A 16,440-nucleotide genomic window follows, 5' to 3' on the forward strand; every position below is an offset into this window, starting at 1 on the left:
TCCAATATTTGTTTGATCGATCTATATATATATATATATATATATATATATATATATATATATATATATATATATATAATGAATGACCCGTGTACCACTTCTAGTAGCGTACAAATATATGCAACTTTTATTTTCGAATGAAAAATGAAATAAAAGGGGGTCGGTGGCGGGGGGGGGGGGTGTGCTGCACCCCTCAAACCCTAAAGCAGCAGTGTTATGCGCGCGCCACGTAGAGGGCCTTTTGTCGCGGGTGGTAATACCGCCCGCGACAAAAGGGCCTGTCCCCTGCGCGCCCCGCGCCTGCCACGTGGTGGACTGTATGTCGTGGGTGGTAAGCGACCCGCGACAAAAGGTAGACCCTTTTATCGCGCCCCTTTTGTCGCGGATGGCCACCCGCGACAAAAGGCTCTTACAACCCGGAACAAAAGCCCTGTTTTCCACTAGTGCAATAACCTTGTAGAAAGCATTGTTTTCTAGAGCGTGACCTTTCTCCTAGGTGATTGTGCATTGTTTTCTTCTTGGGAACGTCGTTTTTGGAGAAGATGGATTTTTGGTGCTGTCTTGGTGGTGTTTGACCTACTGCTATAACAAATAGATTGTTATACTAGGACTTTTTCTTTTTTTAATTCTCTTTCTTTTTAGCTATGTGCATTTGTATTGTCATTAGGTCACTGCGTTGTTGCAGAGGTTGGGTGTAATTGATATCTTCATGATATTAATATATTAATTTGATTGAAAATCATATGTACAAGAATGTTCAGAGAACCGGTAACAAGGCGCAAAGCCCAAAGAGGCAAGGAGCCCCAAAAAACCTAAATGCCTATGGCAAATGCAATTAAAAGTTTGACTCGTACTTCAACTAATTATCCAACGCTTTGCGCTGATACCATGTACTCCCTCTGTCCCGGTTCACAGGGCCTAATCTGAAAAAACATTTGTCCCATAATACCTTTCCACTAAGGCTTGCATGCATTTAATTAAAAGTAGTACCTCTCTCTAATTACTCTCTCCTTTCTCTTTCTCTTTTTTAAGCTGGTGGAAACAACCAGTGCATGCACACATGGTGTTAAAACCGAATGATTTTTCATGTGGGGTTGCGGGTGCATGCAAGTCTATTAGCATTCCTATTAATTAGCGAGGATAGCTGATTGGAGAGAGGCAAGTGCTGAGAAGATTTTTAGCGTCCAATCAAATGCTTCTTTCGTCACGGTGCAAATTCATGTGAGCCCTGTGAACCGGGACGGATGGAGTAGAATAGCATGATGTAGCCAATCTAAGTAAAAGACCAGTATGATAAAAGAAAACTAGGCAATGCTTTCATAGTTTCATACAGTTGACAAGGTCTTTGCTTTTGTTTAGGTTTAAGACAAGATCTCGAGCCTCGCGTGGAATGCCTTTTGGAGGGGGCGCCGTCGGTGAGAGCTGCCTACTTATTTTTGGTCCGAGAGGAAACGCGGCGCCTGTCCTCGTTTCTTCGGTGCAAGTCATGTCCAACTACGCGTACCAAAAGAGTGGTCGATCATGCCCAACTTCTTCCCTTTTTTTCTTTGTTCTTTCTAGAAGGTCATGTTTTCAGCAAGGAGCGCGCGCAGCATGTAAACACGATTGGAAAAGTGCGCTGGCCGTCGTACGTACGCTCGTAATGCTCTCCTTTCCACCACCACCACCGGCTAGCTCCGTCCATTTTTCCGGTGATCCGAGCTCGTACCTGGCCGGTAAGATCTCCCACATATGAAAGCGTACTGCTCTAGCCATATCTGTCAAAAGCCATCATGATTCACTGCACGAAAGAGTTATATATCGGGTTCTAACTTGTACTAAGTGACTGACATCGTGTTGACTAACGACCGAGAGCGGGAGCTAAGCCACACACTTGGCCGCTTAAGAAAAGAAACCCGACCACGACCGTTGAGGATCACGACGTGCAAACGCTCCAGAAAAGATGGACGGATGCCGTGTTAACCCAGCTCTAATCGGTCGTCCGTGGTGAGGAAGATAGATACGAGTGCTAGATATAGATAGATATTTGCCTGTACGCATCGGGCTAGATCGACGGCGATCTCCTCCGAGAAAGCGAGGCACGGCACGGAATGGCAGGCACTGTGCCGGGAAACCGACGCCGGCCGTTGGCCACCCACCGAGAGCCTCCACTACCTGGTAGCTTGGTAGCTTGTTTGTTATTCCTGGTAGTGACAGGATCGAGATCGCGGTTGGCCAGCACTCTGGGATCTTCCTGTCTGTTAGCCCGATCAGGCCTAATTAATCCTTGGCAAGTGATTCAAGTCTCTGAGATGACATCAGGTGATAAGCTAGGCCGGACAGGGCCTCTTATCCTCTTGGACCTTTTCTGGTGTCTAGCTAACTTTAGAAAATTACTAACAGTATATGCACTTGTGATAAGCTCGGACCAAGTGGAGAGGTAGATTCAGCTCGTCAGATACCATGTGCTCCCATCGAAACACTGGCCTCAAGATCGATCCCCTCTTCAGTCTACTGGCAGAACTGCACGCACCACACCGCACACGTCTCGCTCGACCTCCATCGATGCTATCGGCTTACTGTTCTCGTGTTGTACGTACGCTGAGAGGATTGCCGGCACGGTGCTGGAAACAGCTAGCTAGCTGGGTGGCTGGTGTGTGTGACATGCATGTTCCGATCTTGACGGGGAGTGGTCAAGGAAAACAAGTGACCACATACATAACTTCGACCTCTTTACCGCAGTGGGTACCTGTCGTCAAGATCTCACGCCCCTGCACTTCAGAAGGGTTTAGCGTACCGTATCCTGAGACCTTTTGGGCCTAGTGCATACGGGTCACAGCATACAACAGCGATGGTGGAGTGGAGGGAGGTAAGATCGATCATAGATGCACAGCAAAAAGGTGTCATCAACTTGGCCAAGTAACAGGACAGAGGATAATAGGAAATCGGTAGAATGTGCTTTACATGCTATCAATGCGGAGATTACACAGATTTGCCATGTAGTACAGCACAGCACGGTCCATTCAAGTCAATTCACCAGATTTTGGGGCAGACAGCTGGGAGTAACTTCTCACAACTCATGATTTCACTAGCATTACAGGCATAGTAGTCCCAAGCAAGAAAAAAAGGGTATACTCTAACTTATGCCACCTGCATAGCATGTGTGTGACAGGCAGGAAACGAAACAGGCTGAAACAAAGTGTGGGGTGCTTCTGCCGGCCTGCTTCCGCAGAATGACGCGAAGCTCCATGACCGAGGGCACTAGAGATACTTCCTTGCGAGGGCCCTGACCTTTGTGTCGAAGTGAGAGGACGCGATGCGAGAGCCGGGCAGGTAGAGAGGGTTGAGGAATATCTGCACAACAAAGCATTTCTAAGTATCATATCAAAAGTGATTGGTAGATGTAGGATCTTCTTTCTACAACGACACTTGTCATGACCTATTCTGGAAATTGTGCACAATTCTGCACCAGCAAGCAACTTTGCAAGTTATGGGGCTCAAAAGCAGCCCCATTCAGTATTGAGACCCATATCGGGCACCCATCAGTGGCCTATTTACAAAGGAGAGAGCATTGCCTTGACACTGACAGAGCATACTGATAAAAGAACAGCATCATGTAATAAAACCGATGTGAAAAATTGTTTTCACCACAGTGTCTGATGTACATGATTTAGACTTAATTGAGCGCCCAACCATATAAAAAATGTGACATGCTACAGGGTTCTACAGATTGTAAACGGAACAACAATCATCTTACCTTGATGTAAAGTTCATGAACCTCTTGGAAAAAGCTTTTTATTCCATCCTCGCTACGTGAATCATGAAGCAGCATGAATCTAGTATGTGTCATACTTGCAGTTAAGGAAATCAATAGTATTGCAATGGTTGAGACTTTAAATAGTATATGAAAATAATGTGATAGCCGCTTTAAAGGATATGACCGGCAGTTACATAAACAGACACCACAAGGTCATTAAATCTATCAACCGATCTCAGGAACCTGACAAAACAACAAAAAATGTAGAAAGGATTAACTGAGAGGTAAATAATATAAAATTGTATGATAATGAATATTTTTTGGCTGTGGTATTTTAGCATGCATCCAATCACACAAGATTTCTTGAGTGTATCCTACAGAAAAATGTATAACCAATAGATCCTCACATTGCATTTGTGGTCCATGCTAGGTCCTGAACAACATCTAGTGCAGCATGTAGGATGAACTGGTGGTGATAAGCTAGATCTTCTTTCTGACAGGGAAAGTAAACGTGAGAAGATTAGACATCAAATTAGTATAATTGCATATTATAAATTAATGCTATTGCATAGGAATTCTTTAATCTGTACGGAATACTGAAATTTGACCAGTTGGCGCATTATATTAAAGTCATCAGCCATAGAGGATGAGAAAAAACCATGGATATAGGGAGGCAAAGAAAAAACCTGCAACACTGTCAACTAAATAAGAAAACAATTCACAGAACTACATAATTGCTATCTCTTATAGATTTCTGTATGTAGGAGATAAAAATCATGAGCATGATACAACATGATTATGTTGTTCTATTAACTATTTACATTTTTAATATCTGGAAGACATTTCTACTGGATTACATCATAAGTCAAATGACTCATATTGTGGTAAGAAGGAAATATTAGATAGAGAGGAAATGGAGACCAAGCCACATACTTTGGGTGCGGATCCAACTTCTGCCTCGTAGATTGGGATGTCGTTCTTACTTACAATCACAAAGCATGCTGTGCTCGCCATTTCCACCAACACTGACTAGTTTCACTCTGATAGCAATCTTCAATATGTTGCAAAAAAAAAAACTCAGTTTGATAGTTCAGAGGGAATGTTCTTGAACATAGAAACTAATCATCAGGAAGAAAAAATGCACCGCTAGTGTAGTTCCCCAAGAATAACATTAGTATTCAGAAATAGGTGTGATCGGTTCATCAGGATCTGCCCAAGCCTGATAGACCTAAAATGTTTTCCACATTATTGGCATATCCTTATGCACGCTGTACGTCTTATCAGTAACTGATGTGCATGTCTTCTGTTGCTCCGAATTACTTTAACCGCAACCCTATATCATCTCATTTATGTCCACTAATTGCTAATGCATTTCAGTTAAGACTGTTTCTGTTCTTCATCAAGCTGCCTTTGTATTAAAAACTCCGTAAACTAGTGTTCAGAAACAGGTTGTTTTGTGTTAAAAATCGTACTTTAGTTAAAATAACTCCGATTTACATAGATGGTAGAGATTGCGGTGTGTGTGGAAACACGATATCAAAAAGGTTCACATTCACAGATTTACCTAGTTCTGTTACAGTACTAAAATGTCAGCAATTTGCAGAGTAGAATAACATAATATAACTATTAATAGCCATCCTCTCAAAGCGTTTAGCTACTGAGACTTCTCCTCCTCCAACTCGGGCCTCGCGGAGTATGATTCGTCAGGCAGTCGGCCACTTCTTTGCTGAGCCTTTGCGCGAGCTCTCTCCAATTCACGCCAATTTATGAACCGATTCCACCCGCACAAAGAAACTACCCCAAACTAAAACGAAAGAAAGCTTTCTCTTGTATCCGCTCACTGCTGCTGATTAAATGAAGTAAATTAACTCGAGATGGAGGAGGAGAGTACGGGATGCTCACGGGGAGGAGGGGGGTGGAAGACCCCTGATTCTCCGGTCGCCGGGGCCGCCCGCCGGCGTCTTCGTGGTAGAGATCGGCGCCAGAGGAGGAGGAGATCTCGCCGCAACGAACCAGACCTCGGTCTCTTTCCCGTTTTCTGTGCTATAGTTGGGGGCTGCCGGGCTGGTGAGCTGGACAATCGCACTAATGGGCCGGCAAGTTACGTACTTTGGCCCAAAGCGCCACCAGTTTAGCCCGAGAGGCCGAGACCTCCGGCGAGACGCCGGCACCTGCAGGGTAGAAGCGTATCGCGTCGCCGGCGAACCCGCTCCCGACGCAGCGCCGTGCCGTTCTGCCATCCGTATTGCCTCTGACGACTGACAACCTCTTGAGGATTCGTGTGATGAGCGTTGTGATCCTGAGTCCTGAGCGCTGAGCTGGATCTGAAGTGGGGTTTTCCGAAGTTGAGAGCCCCGTCTCGGGGGATGGGGAGACTGGCCGTCGCCGCCGCGGTGGCCGCGTGGGCGGTCCCCGTAGCCGCTTTGGTCAACTCCGTCGTTCCTGATCCCTACATGGTGAGCCATCCTCCCCGGTTATGCTTCTCAACTAGTCAGATAAGCTTTGGAGCTAGTCATGTCACTTGCTTTAGATGCTGATGATGTACGGTGCGGAATTTAAGTATCTTCATGCGTTAGAAATCGGGTCTGCAATTGCAATGGAATTTCGTGGACCCATATTTGCTTATACGAAAGGGAGATTGGTGGACCATTTGCATAGATGTGTCAACTATCTATTTTCATGTGACAGCATTAGTGTCTGGTTTGCATAGGAGTTCATGAGTTATAGCTATCTACATTTAGAGCTTTTGCAGGATGTTTAAGATTTCTTCATTTGTCTAATTTGCTGTATTCTCTCGTTCTGAAACTGTTGACACCACCAAATGCTTCCAAATAAATCATGATAACGTATTCACTGCCACTTTACTTTTCTGTTTAGGATGAGATCTTCCATGTTCCCCAGGCGCAGCGCTATTGCCGCGGAGAATTCTTAGTGTGGGATCCCATGATCACCACCCCTCCTGGCCTGTGAGTTTCCACAACTCCTCGTCGCATCAACCTCAAATTTGCCTTGTGATGGACCGCTCTCTGCAATTTTGTAGGTACTACATTTCCCTGGCATATCTTGCTTCTTTGTTCCCGGGTGCATGGGCTATTAAGGTAGCAGAGGCATTTGACCCACTTTGCACCACAGCACTTCTCCGGTCAACTAATGTTATAATGGCAATGGTCTGCGGTGTTCTTGTCCATGACCTGCTTCTGTGTATCAAGCCAGGGATCGGCAAGACGAAGGCAACTGCCTATGCTAGCCTTGTAGCGTTGTATCCTGTTCACTGGTTCTTTACCTTTCTCTATTATACTGATGTTGCATCATTGGCCGCAGTTCTTGCGATGTACCTGTTCTGCTTGAAGAAACGGTTTTGGGTTAGTTCAATGGTGAGTATTTGAACTAAGTGCTTCATAGATTTTGGTGAGATAAAGTTGTGTTTTGTGGGAACAAATACATTGTTTGTTTATTTGTTGTGTTCACACCAGAATCTTTTAGCTTGTTGATTTGTAACCAGTCACACATTTGTAACAATTATCCATAGTGTACTTGATAGCTCCTTAATGTACTTCACAGTCTTTTATTATATACATCCTGCAATTATGAATAAGTGTATTCCTTTTTGCCTGCAGTTTGGTGCCATCTCAATACTTTTCCGGCAGACTAATATAATATGGATGTTATTTTTTGCTGCCAATGGTGCCATTACATATGTGCAAGATCTTCCCGTTAGTGACTATGTGTCTCACAAGAACAGTAGATTAACTGATAATTCAAGCACAGAAGTGTTAGACAGGGATAACACAGCCAGTGCTCCAGGTTTGAGAAGACGGCGAACTAATAGTTCCATAAGTCCGAGGAGAGTTGTTTCTGGATCTACTAATTTGCATATCAGTAAGTATGCCCTAAAGAATTTTCATATTCTACTGCATGCTTTCCGCTCCCCTTTTGGATTTGTTAAATGACATGCTTAATATCGTTTTGCAATCAGTGTTGCAATTTGCAAAATAATTTAAATTTTCTTCCAAAGATTGTGACATGTAAAACAATTATTTTTATGATATGCTTGATTTTTTTTACTTTATTTAAGCACTAGAAACCTTGTCGTTTATATGTGGTATAATTCTGAATATGATAAATGACCATTTGTTCAAAGGTGAAAATTCTAGCAAGATCATCTGACCTCCATTTTTGCCTGCCATCCTTTTTACACCATATCCAACATTATGAGTAATATGCAGGTTTTATCGAGGAAGTATTGGATATCAGCTTCAAGTTATGGAATTCGAAGTCTAAAGTTTTATTGAATTTTACACCATTTGCAATAGTTCTGGTGGTATTTGTAGCATTTATATTCTGGAACGGTGGCATAGTACTAGGTAAATCTTTACGTTTAGCTGCTCATTATTTTGCGTATTTCATTGGGCTTAGCAGGTCATTAAGGAATTTATAGTTTGCTAATCATGATCCCTTGCTTTGTGTGACGCAGGTGCTAAGGAAGCTCATGTTGTTTCACCACATTTTGCGCAGTTTTTGTACTTCGGTCTAGTGTCAGCTGCTGCCCTCCTACCCTTGCATTTTACTCCCAGACGAGTGTCAGAGTTATTCCGTTGGTGTGCTAAGAACAAAACGTCTAGTTCTCTGGCAATGCTGGTGGCTCTTGGTTTAAGCTTCGTGGCCGTACATTTCTTCAGGTATGTTATCTGAACACCTCTTCTGTGTTTAGTTTGCTCCAAGTATAAAACTGTTAAAACCAGAAAGCATAGAGGTTTGTGATAGTGCCGGCTCACCATTTTGCTAAAATTAAAACTGAAACTACATGGCAAGCAACTGCACAGAAACTTTCGTTTGGAATTCTTGCACTTTAGGTACCGAAATAGAATAGCAGTCAAATATATGTCATCATCATTAATTCCATTTTCCTCTTCTATGTTTTGGTGCAGTATTGCCCATCCGTATCTTCTTGCTGACAATAGACACTACACCTTCTATATCTGGAGGAAGGTCATCCAAGCTCACTGGATGATGAAATACATTTTGATCCCAATTTATGTGTACTCATGGTTTTCAGTTATCAACATCTTAGGTAAACTTTGTCCTTTAAATTCAGAAGATGCTGGCTATTTTTGAAAAAGTATAATAAACAATGATTCTTCCTTTTTTTCTGTATCTTGCAGGAAAATCACAGACAAGGGTTTGGGTGTTGTCCTTTGTTTTCGCAGTTGCCCTAGTTCTTGTGCCTGCTCCGTTGGTTGAATTTCGGTACTACACAATCCCGTTGGTCATAGTGGTTCTCAATTCCCCAGTAATTGGTAATTGCAGATTGCTTGCTTTGGGGTCTGCCTATACTGCTGCTGATTTGTGTACTTTGGTGATGTTTCTGTTCAAACCATTCCACTGGGAGCATGAGATGGGAACACAAAGGTTTATTTGGTAGGTTAGATTGAGGAGCTTGACAAGAGGTAAGCTCCAGTGTTCAGTAGCTGCCACAAACACAAAGGTTAAGCATGGCCGCCCCAGCTTATTGATAAGTGATAACAGAACCGAAGAAACCAGAACCTGAGCTCCATGTGATATTTTTTGGCCAGTTTCTATTTTTTGGTCAGTTTCTCTGTAAACTAGAGGGTTCTTACAAGTCTTTAGGCAAGTAGAAGATGCCTACTCAGATGTAACCTTGTTATATTTGAACCATTCTTTGAAGAAATGAAGAGTTGATGTCGCAGATTTACCTACTGTGAATTGGCATTGTTAAGTTCCTGGGTGTGCAACACCCCCTTTTCAAAGTCCTGCAAGTTTGTTTCGCAAAAAAAAAAAAAAAAAAAAAAAAAAAAAAGGTCCTGCAAGTTTCAAGGATCACGCACAAAAGCTGTACTGTGGTCTAATACCATTGCACTTCCTTGAGGGCACATATCACTGAAAACGTTGAACTGGCTAACAGCCATCCACAGAAATCGTCAATTCTAGGGGTGTACACTACATTTATCGCTTAAACATGAATACACCTAGATATACAATAGTATACATCAATAGTGTTGCAACCCTGTACAGATTTCAGCTGTTCCGTAATCGCAAAAATGAGCGCCAATGTTCAGCCTTAACAAGAACTGAGTTCAGCTGTAAAAATAAAAGGCAGCAGACTGTAGGCATGTAACCCAGTACCAGATGGTTTAAAGGTTAACTTCTCCTCTGCTTTGGGTCTTCGCGTAATCCCTTCGGATCTTCCAGAGTTTCTCGACAACTTCCTTCATCTGTGGCCTGTCAGCACGAGTAGGAGCAACACATTGGAACATTACATCAAAAATCTTTGTCAGTATATCTTCGTTTACTGATTCGGTTAGCATTGGATCCATTATTTCCTGAATATCCCCTCGGTTATATTTCTCGAATGCCTGCATCAAAAGCATTACGACACTCAGATGGGATAAATAGCCTAATGACTACTCATGTGTGTTTTCAATTTCATGGAACTATTCCGAGTACATTTATAATGAGTTCCGGATAAATATCTAACATTCGACATAGTATGGATCAACTTGTAACAAAATATCACATTGTCCATCATCATACACAGGTATATATAAGCACATCACATGCCCACACGAAAGAACAAACAGAAGTATACATGAGCATGAGGGTGCAATGAATTGAACCAAACAAAGGATTAAAGAACGAATTCTTATATTATCTTCTGAAGTTCTCTCTGACACTGTATTGCCATTGAGTACTTCATTTCTATTTGTGTTTGTCAAATCCTTGGGTAGAGACACTGATGCTCAAGAAACCCATGTTTAAAGCCTGGCTTCTGCAGAGTGCCAAGGTTCTTCTAAATCGGTTTACTCATGTCAACTGAGTAGTACTAGAGGGAGACCTTGACCAACATTACCCAATTCATAACAAAGCTAAACTACTTTAGCTGATAAAAATATTAGACAAGATGCCAACGACTGAAATGATGTGAACACAAGAATAGGAGAGCAAACGCACCCATCGCACAGTAATCTTTTCTCTTGGCCTTTTCACCTCAATAGGACGACGGCCTGAAAGGATTTCCAGGAGCAACATACCGTAAGAGTACACATCACTCTTGACTGTCAGATAGTTTGTCCGTAGATACTCTGGATCTACATAGCCAGCCGTTCCTTTCACGTCAGTCTGTATCTCTGACTGCTCTGAAGAACCAGTTCTTGCAAATCCGAAGTCGGCTACTTTCGCCCTGAAGCCTTCAGTTAGTAGAATGTTTGATGACTTCACATCCCGGTGTATTATGGGTTTCTCTAAAAAGCATAACATTGCAACATAATTTAAGAGAAGACATATGCAAATTGCCAGCAGGAATGATCAAATATAATCTCTCTGCTTAGCTATAGATCCACACCATTTCACTAAAATACTAAGAACACAAATATTGCAAAAAAAAAGTTGCCTATCCGTGGAGTTAGTTCGGATCTTTCCTTATTTGGAAGACACAGAAGAAATCAAGTCACATAGCTGATCCTTGTGACTTACTTAACTTAAAATCTAGGTCATGTGTGCGAATTAGGATTGTGTGCATGTCATGAGGAGTGTTGTCCTTAATGAGCATAACCTCAAACCATAACTATTGTACTTGCTTTTAAATGAAAATACGTGAAATACTTTTGCATGTTATTTTAAAAAAATAGGCTCACTTAATAAAAACGCTTTACATATCAATAAAGGGCCAAAAAATCCCAAATAAGGGCCTCTTTAATCCTTAGGATTTTTTCCTATGTGGGTTTTTTGATTCATAGAATTTCAATCAATTCACATCTTTCTAGGGATTCATCTGCACTACATTTCGTAGGAAATTTCCACTGACTCCAACCTCCTGGGAGTAATTTTCTATGATCAATCAAACATCCTTTCAATCCTATAGCGTTCAAGATGGCATGATACTAATCCTACGTTTTTTCTATTCCTGCATTTTGTGCAGATAACAAGTACTCAAGAAGTTATGATCCAAAGGATCAACCTTTAGTGCAGTTAGAATATTACTACTTAATGTGTTTCGTTACTGCTGTGGCCAATTACTAAATTGTGTGACTTACTTGGATCATAATGTAAAATTGGACTTTTTAATTACTGTTTATTGAACTGTTAAATGCTCAACAGATGAAAACATGTAGGCAGAGGTGTACCAGCATATAGATGCAGATAAGTTAATCCGTGGGCAACATCTATGGCTATTTCAAGCCGCTGACTGAAGCCCAATATTAGCCCATGGTGTCCTGAAAGATTATCTAAATCTGTTACTATTCATTTAGGGACGGAATAGAACAAAGTAGCATTATGGTTTGCAGCATACCATCCAAATGATCCCTAAGAGTGCCATTTGAAACAAACTCAGTAATGACAATTCGTTCATTCCCTTTGTCAATATAACCAAGTAACTGTACCAAATTCCTGTGTTCAATCTTCTTTAGCAGGGCAATTTCATTTTTGAACTCTGCGTGTAAAGAAGCGAAATGTTCCTGGAAGGAAAAACAAAACCCCTATCAGAATCACAATTTAAACTGGAGTAAGAGAAGTGAAGGTACCCAATGTTTATCAAGTATCGGGATTGCACAGAAAAAACGGAAGTCCAACTAATGAGCACAGGCTTACACAAAATATGTAACAATTGTCCACAACTACTGGAACAAAGAATGCAACGCGAACGCATGCTTTATTGATACATCACCCTGTGATTCTTCTCAATCTACACACATATGGATTGACAACTGGGTCTAAATAAACCTGCATTAGCCACTGTGTTGCTCTTTGTTGATTCCACTCAAAAGAGAGCAAACAATAGATGCTAATCTCAGCAAACGGTCTAGAAAAGGTCCAGGCAAATAGGACTTCTAAACATTATGAAGTGTCTTGTCTAATTAAACCTGGTAGTGTGGAATTAAAGAATCAAAGATGAGGCTGCCCTTTGGGCCAGGGCTGGCGCCAAAGGTCTACTGGTAGTCATGCCATCAACCTGGGATGTCCACAAATACCTGTAACTCTGTTGTACCATGCCTCCTAGGAGGATTGTAAAACTCTATCTTTTCAATGAAATGAAACACAAAAAGTCTTTTGAGTTTTCACTAAAAAAGTCATTGTACTTATGCAGATCTCTTTTGTACTGGCGAAAAAAAGAAAACTACCTTTCTTGCCCTTTTAATAGCTACAAAATGGCTCATCAAATGATCTAAAAAAGTTCCAACCAAATAGGACTTCTAAACACTATGAAGTGTCTTATCTAATTAAACCTGATAGCATGAAATTAAATCAACCAAATATATGACCATAGTTTAGTCATTGTACTTATGTAAGCCTCTTGTACTGCCGAAAAAATAAGCTAGTACCTTTCTTGCCCTTTTAATAGCTACAAAAAAGCCATCTTGCAGCTCCGCTCTGTAGGCCTTTCCGAAGTAACTTTCTCCAATCATCAATGCCGGCGAAAAGTTACGTGTCAATTTAATAACTTGTTCAAGACTTAGGTTTAGGGGATCATTTCTACTTGGCTGTGAAGATAGTGAAAATCTAGATGGACTTGCAGGTACTCGAAGAGGGCTTCCGGGAATTCTGTCAGACATTGACCTCATTTCAGAAGACCTAACTGCAAAAATAAGGGTAAAAATGTCAAATGGTTGGAAATGTAGTTTATACGCAATTTCATCCGAACACACAAGTTAGGCATTTCTTGAGTGTGTTAACAGGTTTCATCACCCATGAATGAAAATTCGTCATTCCCACTTACATGAATTTGTCTCTTTTGAAAGAACAGGATCTTCACTTCCATCATTCTTTTTCGAGCCAAAACAGGGGCACAAGGCATCAAAACACACAAGAAACATTCCTGCAGTTGTAGTAGTTACCATCACGTTATCTCTCCAATCCTCCTATAAAGGATTTCGATGTCCTCATTTTTATTTGATGTCCCAGATTAGCACATTTCTGGGTAGAAAAAATGCCTCCAGACTTATCTCACTTCAGAGCCAAAGTTGTCCAAATATATCTCACTTCAGAGCATGGGTTCTCCAAATAATTTCTCCAAAGCCCAAACCTCAGTCACTTTAGAGCAAAAGGTGTCCTCTTTTCTCTTCTGATAGTACAATGCAAACAGCAAAAGCGTAAGAAATTTAATTTAGTACGAATTAGGATGAATGAATGACTAAAAGAATAGCTACAGGACGAGCGGTGATATGACTGTAACTTGTGAGGCTACGCAAATTCAGTAGGCAATAAAAAATTTGATTTTTGGAGCCCACACTGTTCAGCCAGAAAAGGTGCTACTCATCTGCTCCATGTGCAGTCAAAACTCAAAACACAAATGAATAGAACATATGTTTATCATCATTGTAATAATTGTCCAACTAGTCTCTAAAGAAGTTCAACTGTAAACAGGCCTGTTATTCTACCCTATCAACTGAATAAACCAAAGGCTCCAAATTATATTTAATCATCAAAGATGGCTGCTTGTCCGGGAAAGGAAAATTGGCATATGCCAGCCCAAAACATCCATTCATATGGAGTCCAACAAAAGACACACGAGTTTCTGCATATATTTATAGTAAGAAGGAAGCTTACTGGACAATGCGTGCAAACAAGACAAAATCACGCTATGCAGACAGAATTGTACCGACCGACCGAACTAGCAAGCCATGAGAGAGACTGAGAGACATATTTAGCCATTTGTGCGCTGACAATCGATCACGAGGTACAACAAGCATAGCCAATAGCTGACAATCGATCACGAGCTACAACAAGCATAGCCAATTAGCAAACCCTACAGCCTGCAGGGATCCCCTGCTACTGATATCAACAAAACTTGGGCTTTAGGAAGTCTAGTCCCACAGCGAGTTTCATTTCAGAATCACGCGACGCTGCGACGGAAGCAAGAAGTAAAGCGTGGAGACCCAGTCAGCTCCGGGAGGGCGGGAGCTGCAAGGAGGAAGGGAGCGAGGACTCACCGGAGGAAAAGAGCTCGCCGCCGCCGCCGCACGCTTAATGCTCCGCCGCACAAGAACCCACCTAACCAAGGAGGATCAGGGGGGAAAGTTGACGCGGAAATGGCGAGGAAGGAGGCGCCCGAGAGAGCAGGATAAGAAATTTATGCCTTGGGTTTGATCGGATCTTCGGGCAGGTGGAAACCGTGTGCGGGATGGAGACCACACCGGAGGGAGAGGGAGAGGGAGAGGCCGCCGAGACAAGACCGACGACTTGAGGTTGGAGGGGAGGAGTGGGACGACGACTGGTAAACGACGCGGACACGCGGGATATTGTTCTTGTTATTGTGTGGCAACAACTTGCTTGCTGGTAGGTGTGTCAGCGGGAGCATATCAGGTGAAAATGGACTTGTTCCTGAAAATCTAAAAATTTTAGTTATGAACCACTAGATCGTGTACGGACGGCCAGATCTCGCATTTACTCCGCCACCCATTTTGTGCAAACCCTGGGGCTAAGATACCCCCTCCGTCACGTTTTAGGTGTCGGACGGGTTGATCATGGTATTGCCATGAGCTGGATCTGGAATCGAGGATCGAGAACAGCCAAATTGCATAGAGCATGAAACTTAAGATTAAAATCATGATTTATTTGACATTTTTGAATATCAAGATCACCAAACAAAATAGAGCTCCATTCACCGTTTGACCATTTCAAACAAAAAAATAATTGAACCGAAATACTCATGACAGAATGAACCCACGGATCGGATCAAACTCAACTCACACAAAAATGCAAATAGAAGGGAAAAGAGATGCACATATCAATGGATGGATTCGTCGGGGCCGAGCGTTTGGGGCACCAGATCTAGCACCAGTGACGGTGGTAGCTAGAGCCTCCAAATGTGGCGCTCCAGATCTGATTCGTTGCGTCGGGCTGCCGTGTAAGACTTTGCACGAGTGGCAGAGAGAAAAGAACTAAGAATGTGACAGAGAAAAATATTTGGGTACCTAATTTTGAAATGGACGGAGGTGGGGTGGTTGTTCATGATCTAGTCGTTGGTGTGCAAACTAGTGGTCCATATCCACGAACTAGTGCATTTGCACCATATACGTTCCGATGTTGTACTCTCCCGTCTCTTGTACACACAACTTGCATGAAACCGAAAGGAGTGTGGAAATAATGGGCTAAATCATTGGCTTATGTACTGTTTTCATATTGCAACTACAACCATATCTAACTCACAACGGTAAAGTAAAGTAATTACATGATGTTTAAGATTGACATGTAGATCATACAATAAAAGTGACAATCATATGGCTCCTCTCGGTTAATTTACTCATCGACATGCGGGTCGTGACAAATATTATAACACATGATAATCTCATACATTACATATATCACATCACATCTTAGCCATACCACATCATATGTCCTGCAAAAACAAGTTAGACGTCTCTACCTTATTGTTTGTAAGTTTTTATGTGGCTTCTATTGTTTGCAAATGAAATGTTCTTACCTACACATAAAAACCACAACCTTCATAATGCAAGTTGCTTATTAATTTTTACAAGCCCATTTTGCAAACGTGTTTTCAATTATAGTAAGAGCAACATATACCCGCTAGCTCATATGCAGTACAAGTTTCATGTCAAGCACAAAAATGGTCTCAATTCGAAGACTGTAAGATTGTTTCGAGTGGCTGCATTACTATTCCGCAGAACCAATCAGTACACGTTGGTGGGGTAGCAACAAGAAAATCAATGCCCATAAATTAATGTGTT

General features: G+C 42.0%; 3 protein-coding genes across 5 annotated transcripts; 1 reads left to right on the top strand and 2 right to left on the bottom strand.

Annotated features, from left to right (window-relative positions):
* Nucleotides 1-2,890: 2,890 nt before the first annotated feature.
* Nucleotides 2,891-5,731, bottom strand: LOC124674356 (trafficking protein particle complex subunit 2-like). Of its 2 annotated transcripts, none has more exons than XM_047210393.1 (6): nt 5,639-5,731; nt 4,670-4,787; nt 4,144-4,229; nt 3,918-3,979; nt 3,737-3,822; nt 2,891-3,333 (listed from the first exon to the last, which is right to left on the bottom strand). In XM_047210393.1, exons 2-6 carry the CDS (start codon nt 4,748-4,750, stop codon nt 3,241-3,243), a joined length of 408 nt encoding a protein of 135 aa, XP_047066349.1. In that variant the 5' UTR covers nt 4,751-4,787; nt 5,639-5,731; the 3' UTR covers nt 2,891-3,240. The 2 variants fall into 2 exon arrangements, with proteins under 2 accessions (XP_047066349.1, XP_047066350.1); XM_047210394.1 differs by having other exon boundaries at nt 4,670-4,776; nt 5,639-5,683.
* A 176-nt stretch (nt 5,732-5,907) lies between these two features.
* LOC124677610 (dol-P-Glc:Glc(2)Man(9)GlcNAc(2)-PP-Dol alpha-1,2-glucosyltransferase) lies at nt 5,908-9,449 on the top strand. Of its 2 annotated transcripts, XM_047213580.1 has the most exons (8): nt 5,908-6,192; nt 6,614-6,702; nt 6,777-7,110; nt 7,354-7,615; nt 7,963-8,100; nt 8,211-8,415; nt 8,665-8,807; nt 8,899-9,449. In XM_047213580.1, exons 1-8 carry the CDS (start codon nt 6,103-6,105, stop codon nt 9,156-9,158), a joined length of 1,521 nt encoding a protein of 506 aa, XP_047069536.1. In that variant the 5' UTR covers nt 5,908-6,102; the 3' UTR covers nt 9,159-9,449. The 2 variants fall into 2 exon arrangements, with proteins under 2 accessions (XP_047069536.1, XP_047069537.1); XM_047213581.1 differs by lacking the exon at nt 5,908-6,192 and having other exon boundaries at nt 6,616-6,702; nt 6,835-7,110.
* Nucleotides 9,450-9,579: 130 nt separating this feature from the next.
* Nucleotides 9,580-14,845, bottom strand: LOC124669882 (calmodulin-binding receptor-like cytoplasmic kinase 3; the record flags this gene model as incomplete). The annotated part of the gene is given in 7 exon segments (XM_047206417.1): nt 9,580-10,110; nt 10,706-10,995; nt 11,878-11,967; nt 12,045-12,210; nt 13,075-13,328; nt 13,470-13,814; nt 14,683-14,845. Coding segments are annotated over 6 exon segments (1,143 nt in total). The 3' UTR covers nt 9,580-9,888.
* Nucleotides 14,846-16,440: the final 1,595 nt, after the last annotated feature.

The sequence above is a fragment of the Lolium rigidum genome, chromosome 7, assembly GCF_022539505.1.
Source record: "Lolium rigidum isolate FL_2022 chromosome 7, APGP_CSIRO_Lrig_0.1, whole genome shotgun sequence".
Classification (NCBI taxonomy): domain Eukaryota; kingdom Viridiplantae; phylum Streptophyta; class Magnoliopsida; order Poales; family Poaceae; genus Lolium; species Lolium rigidum.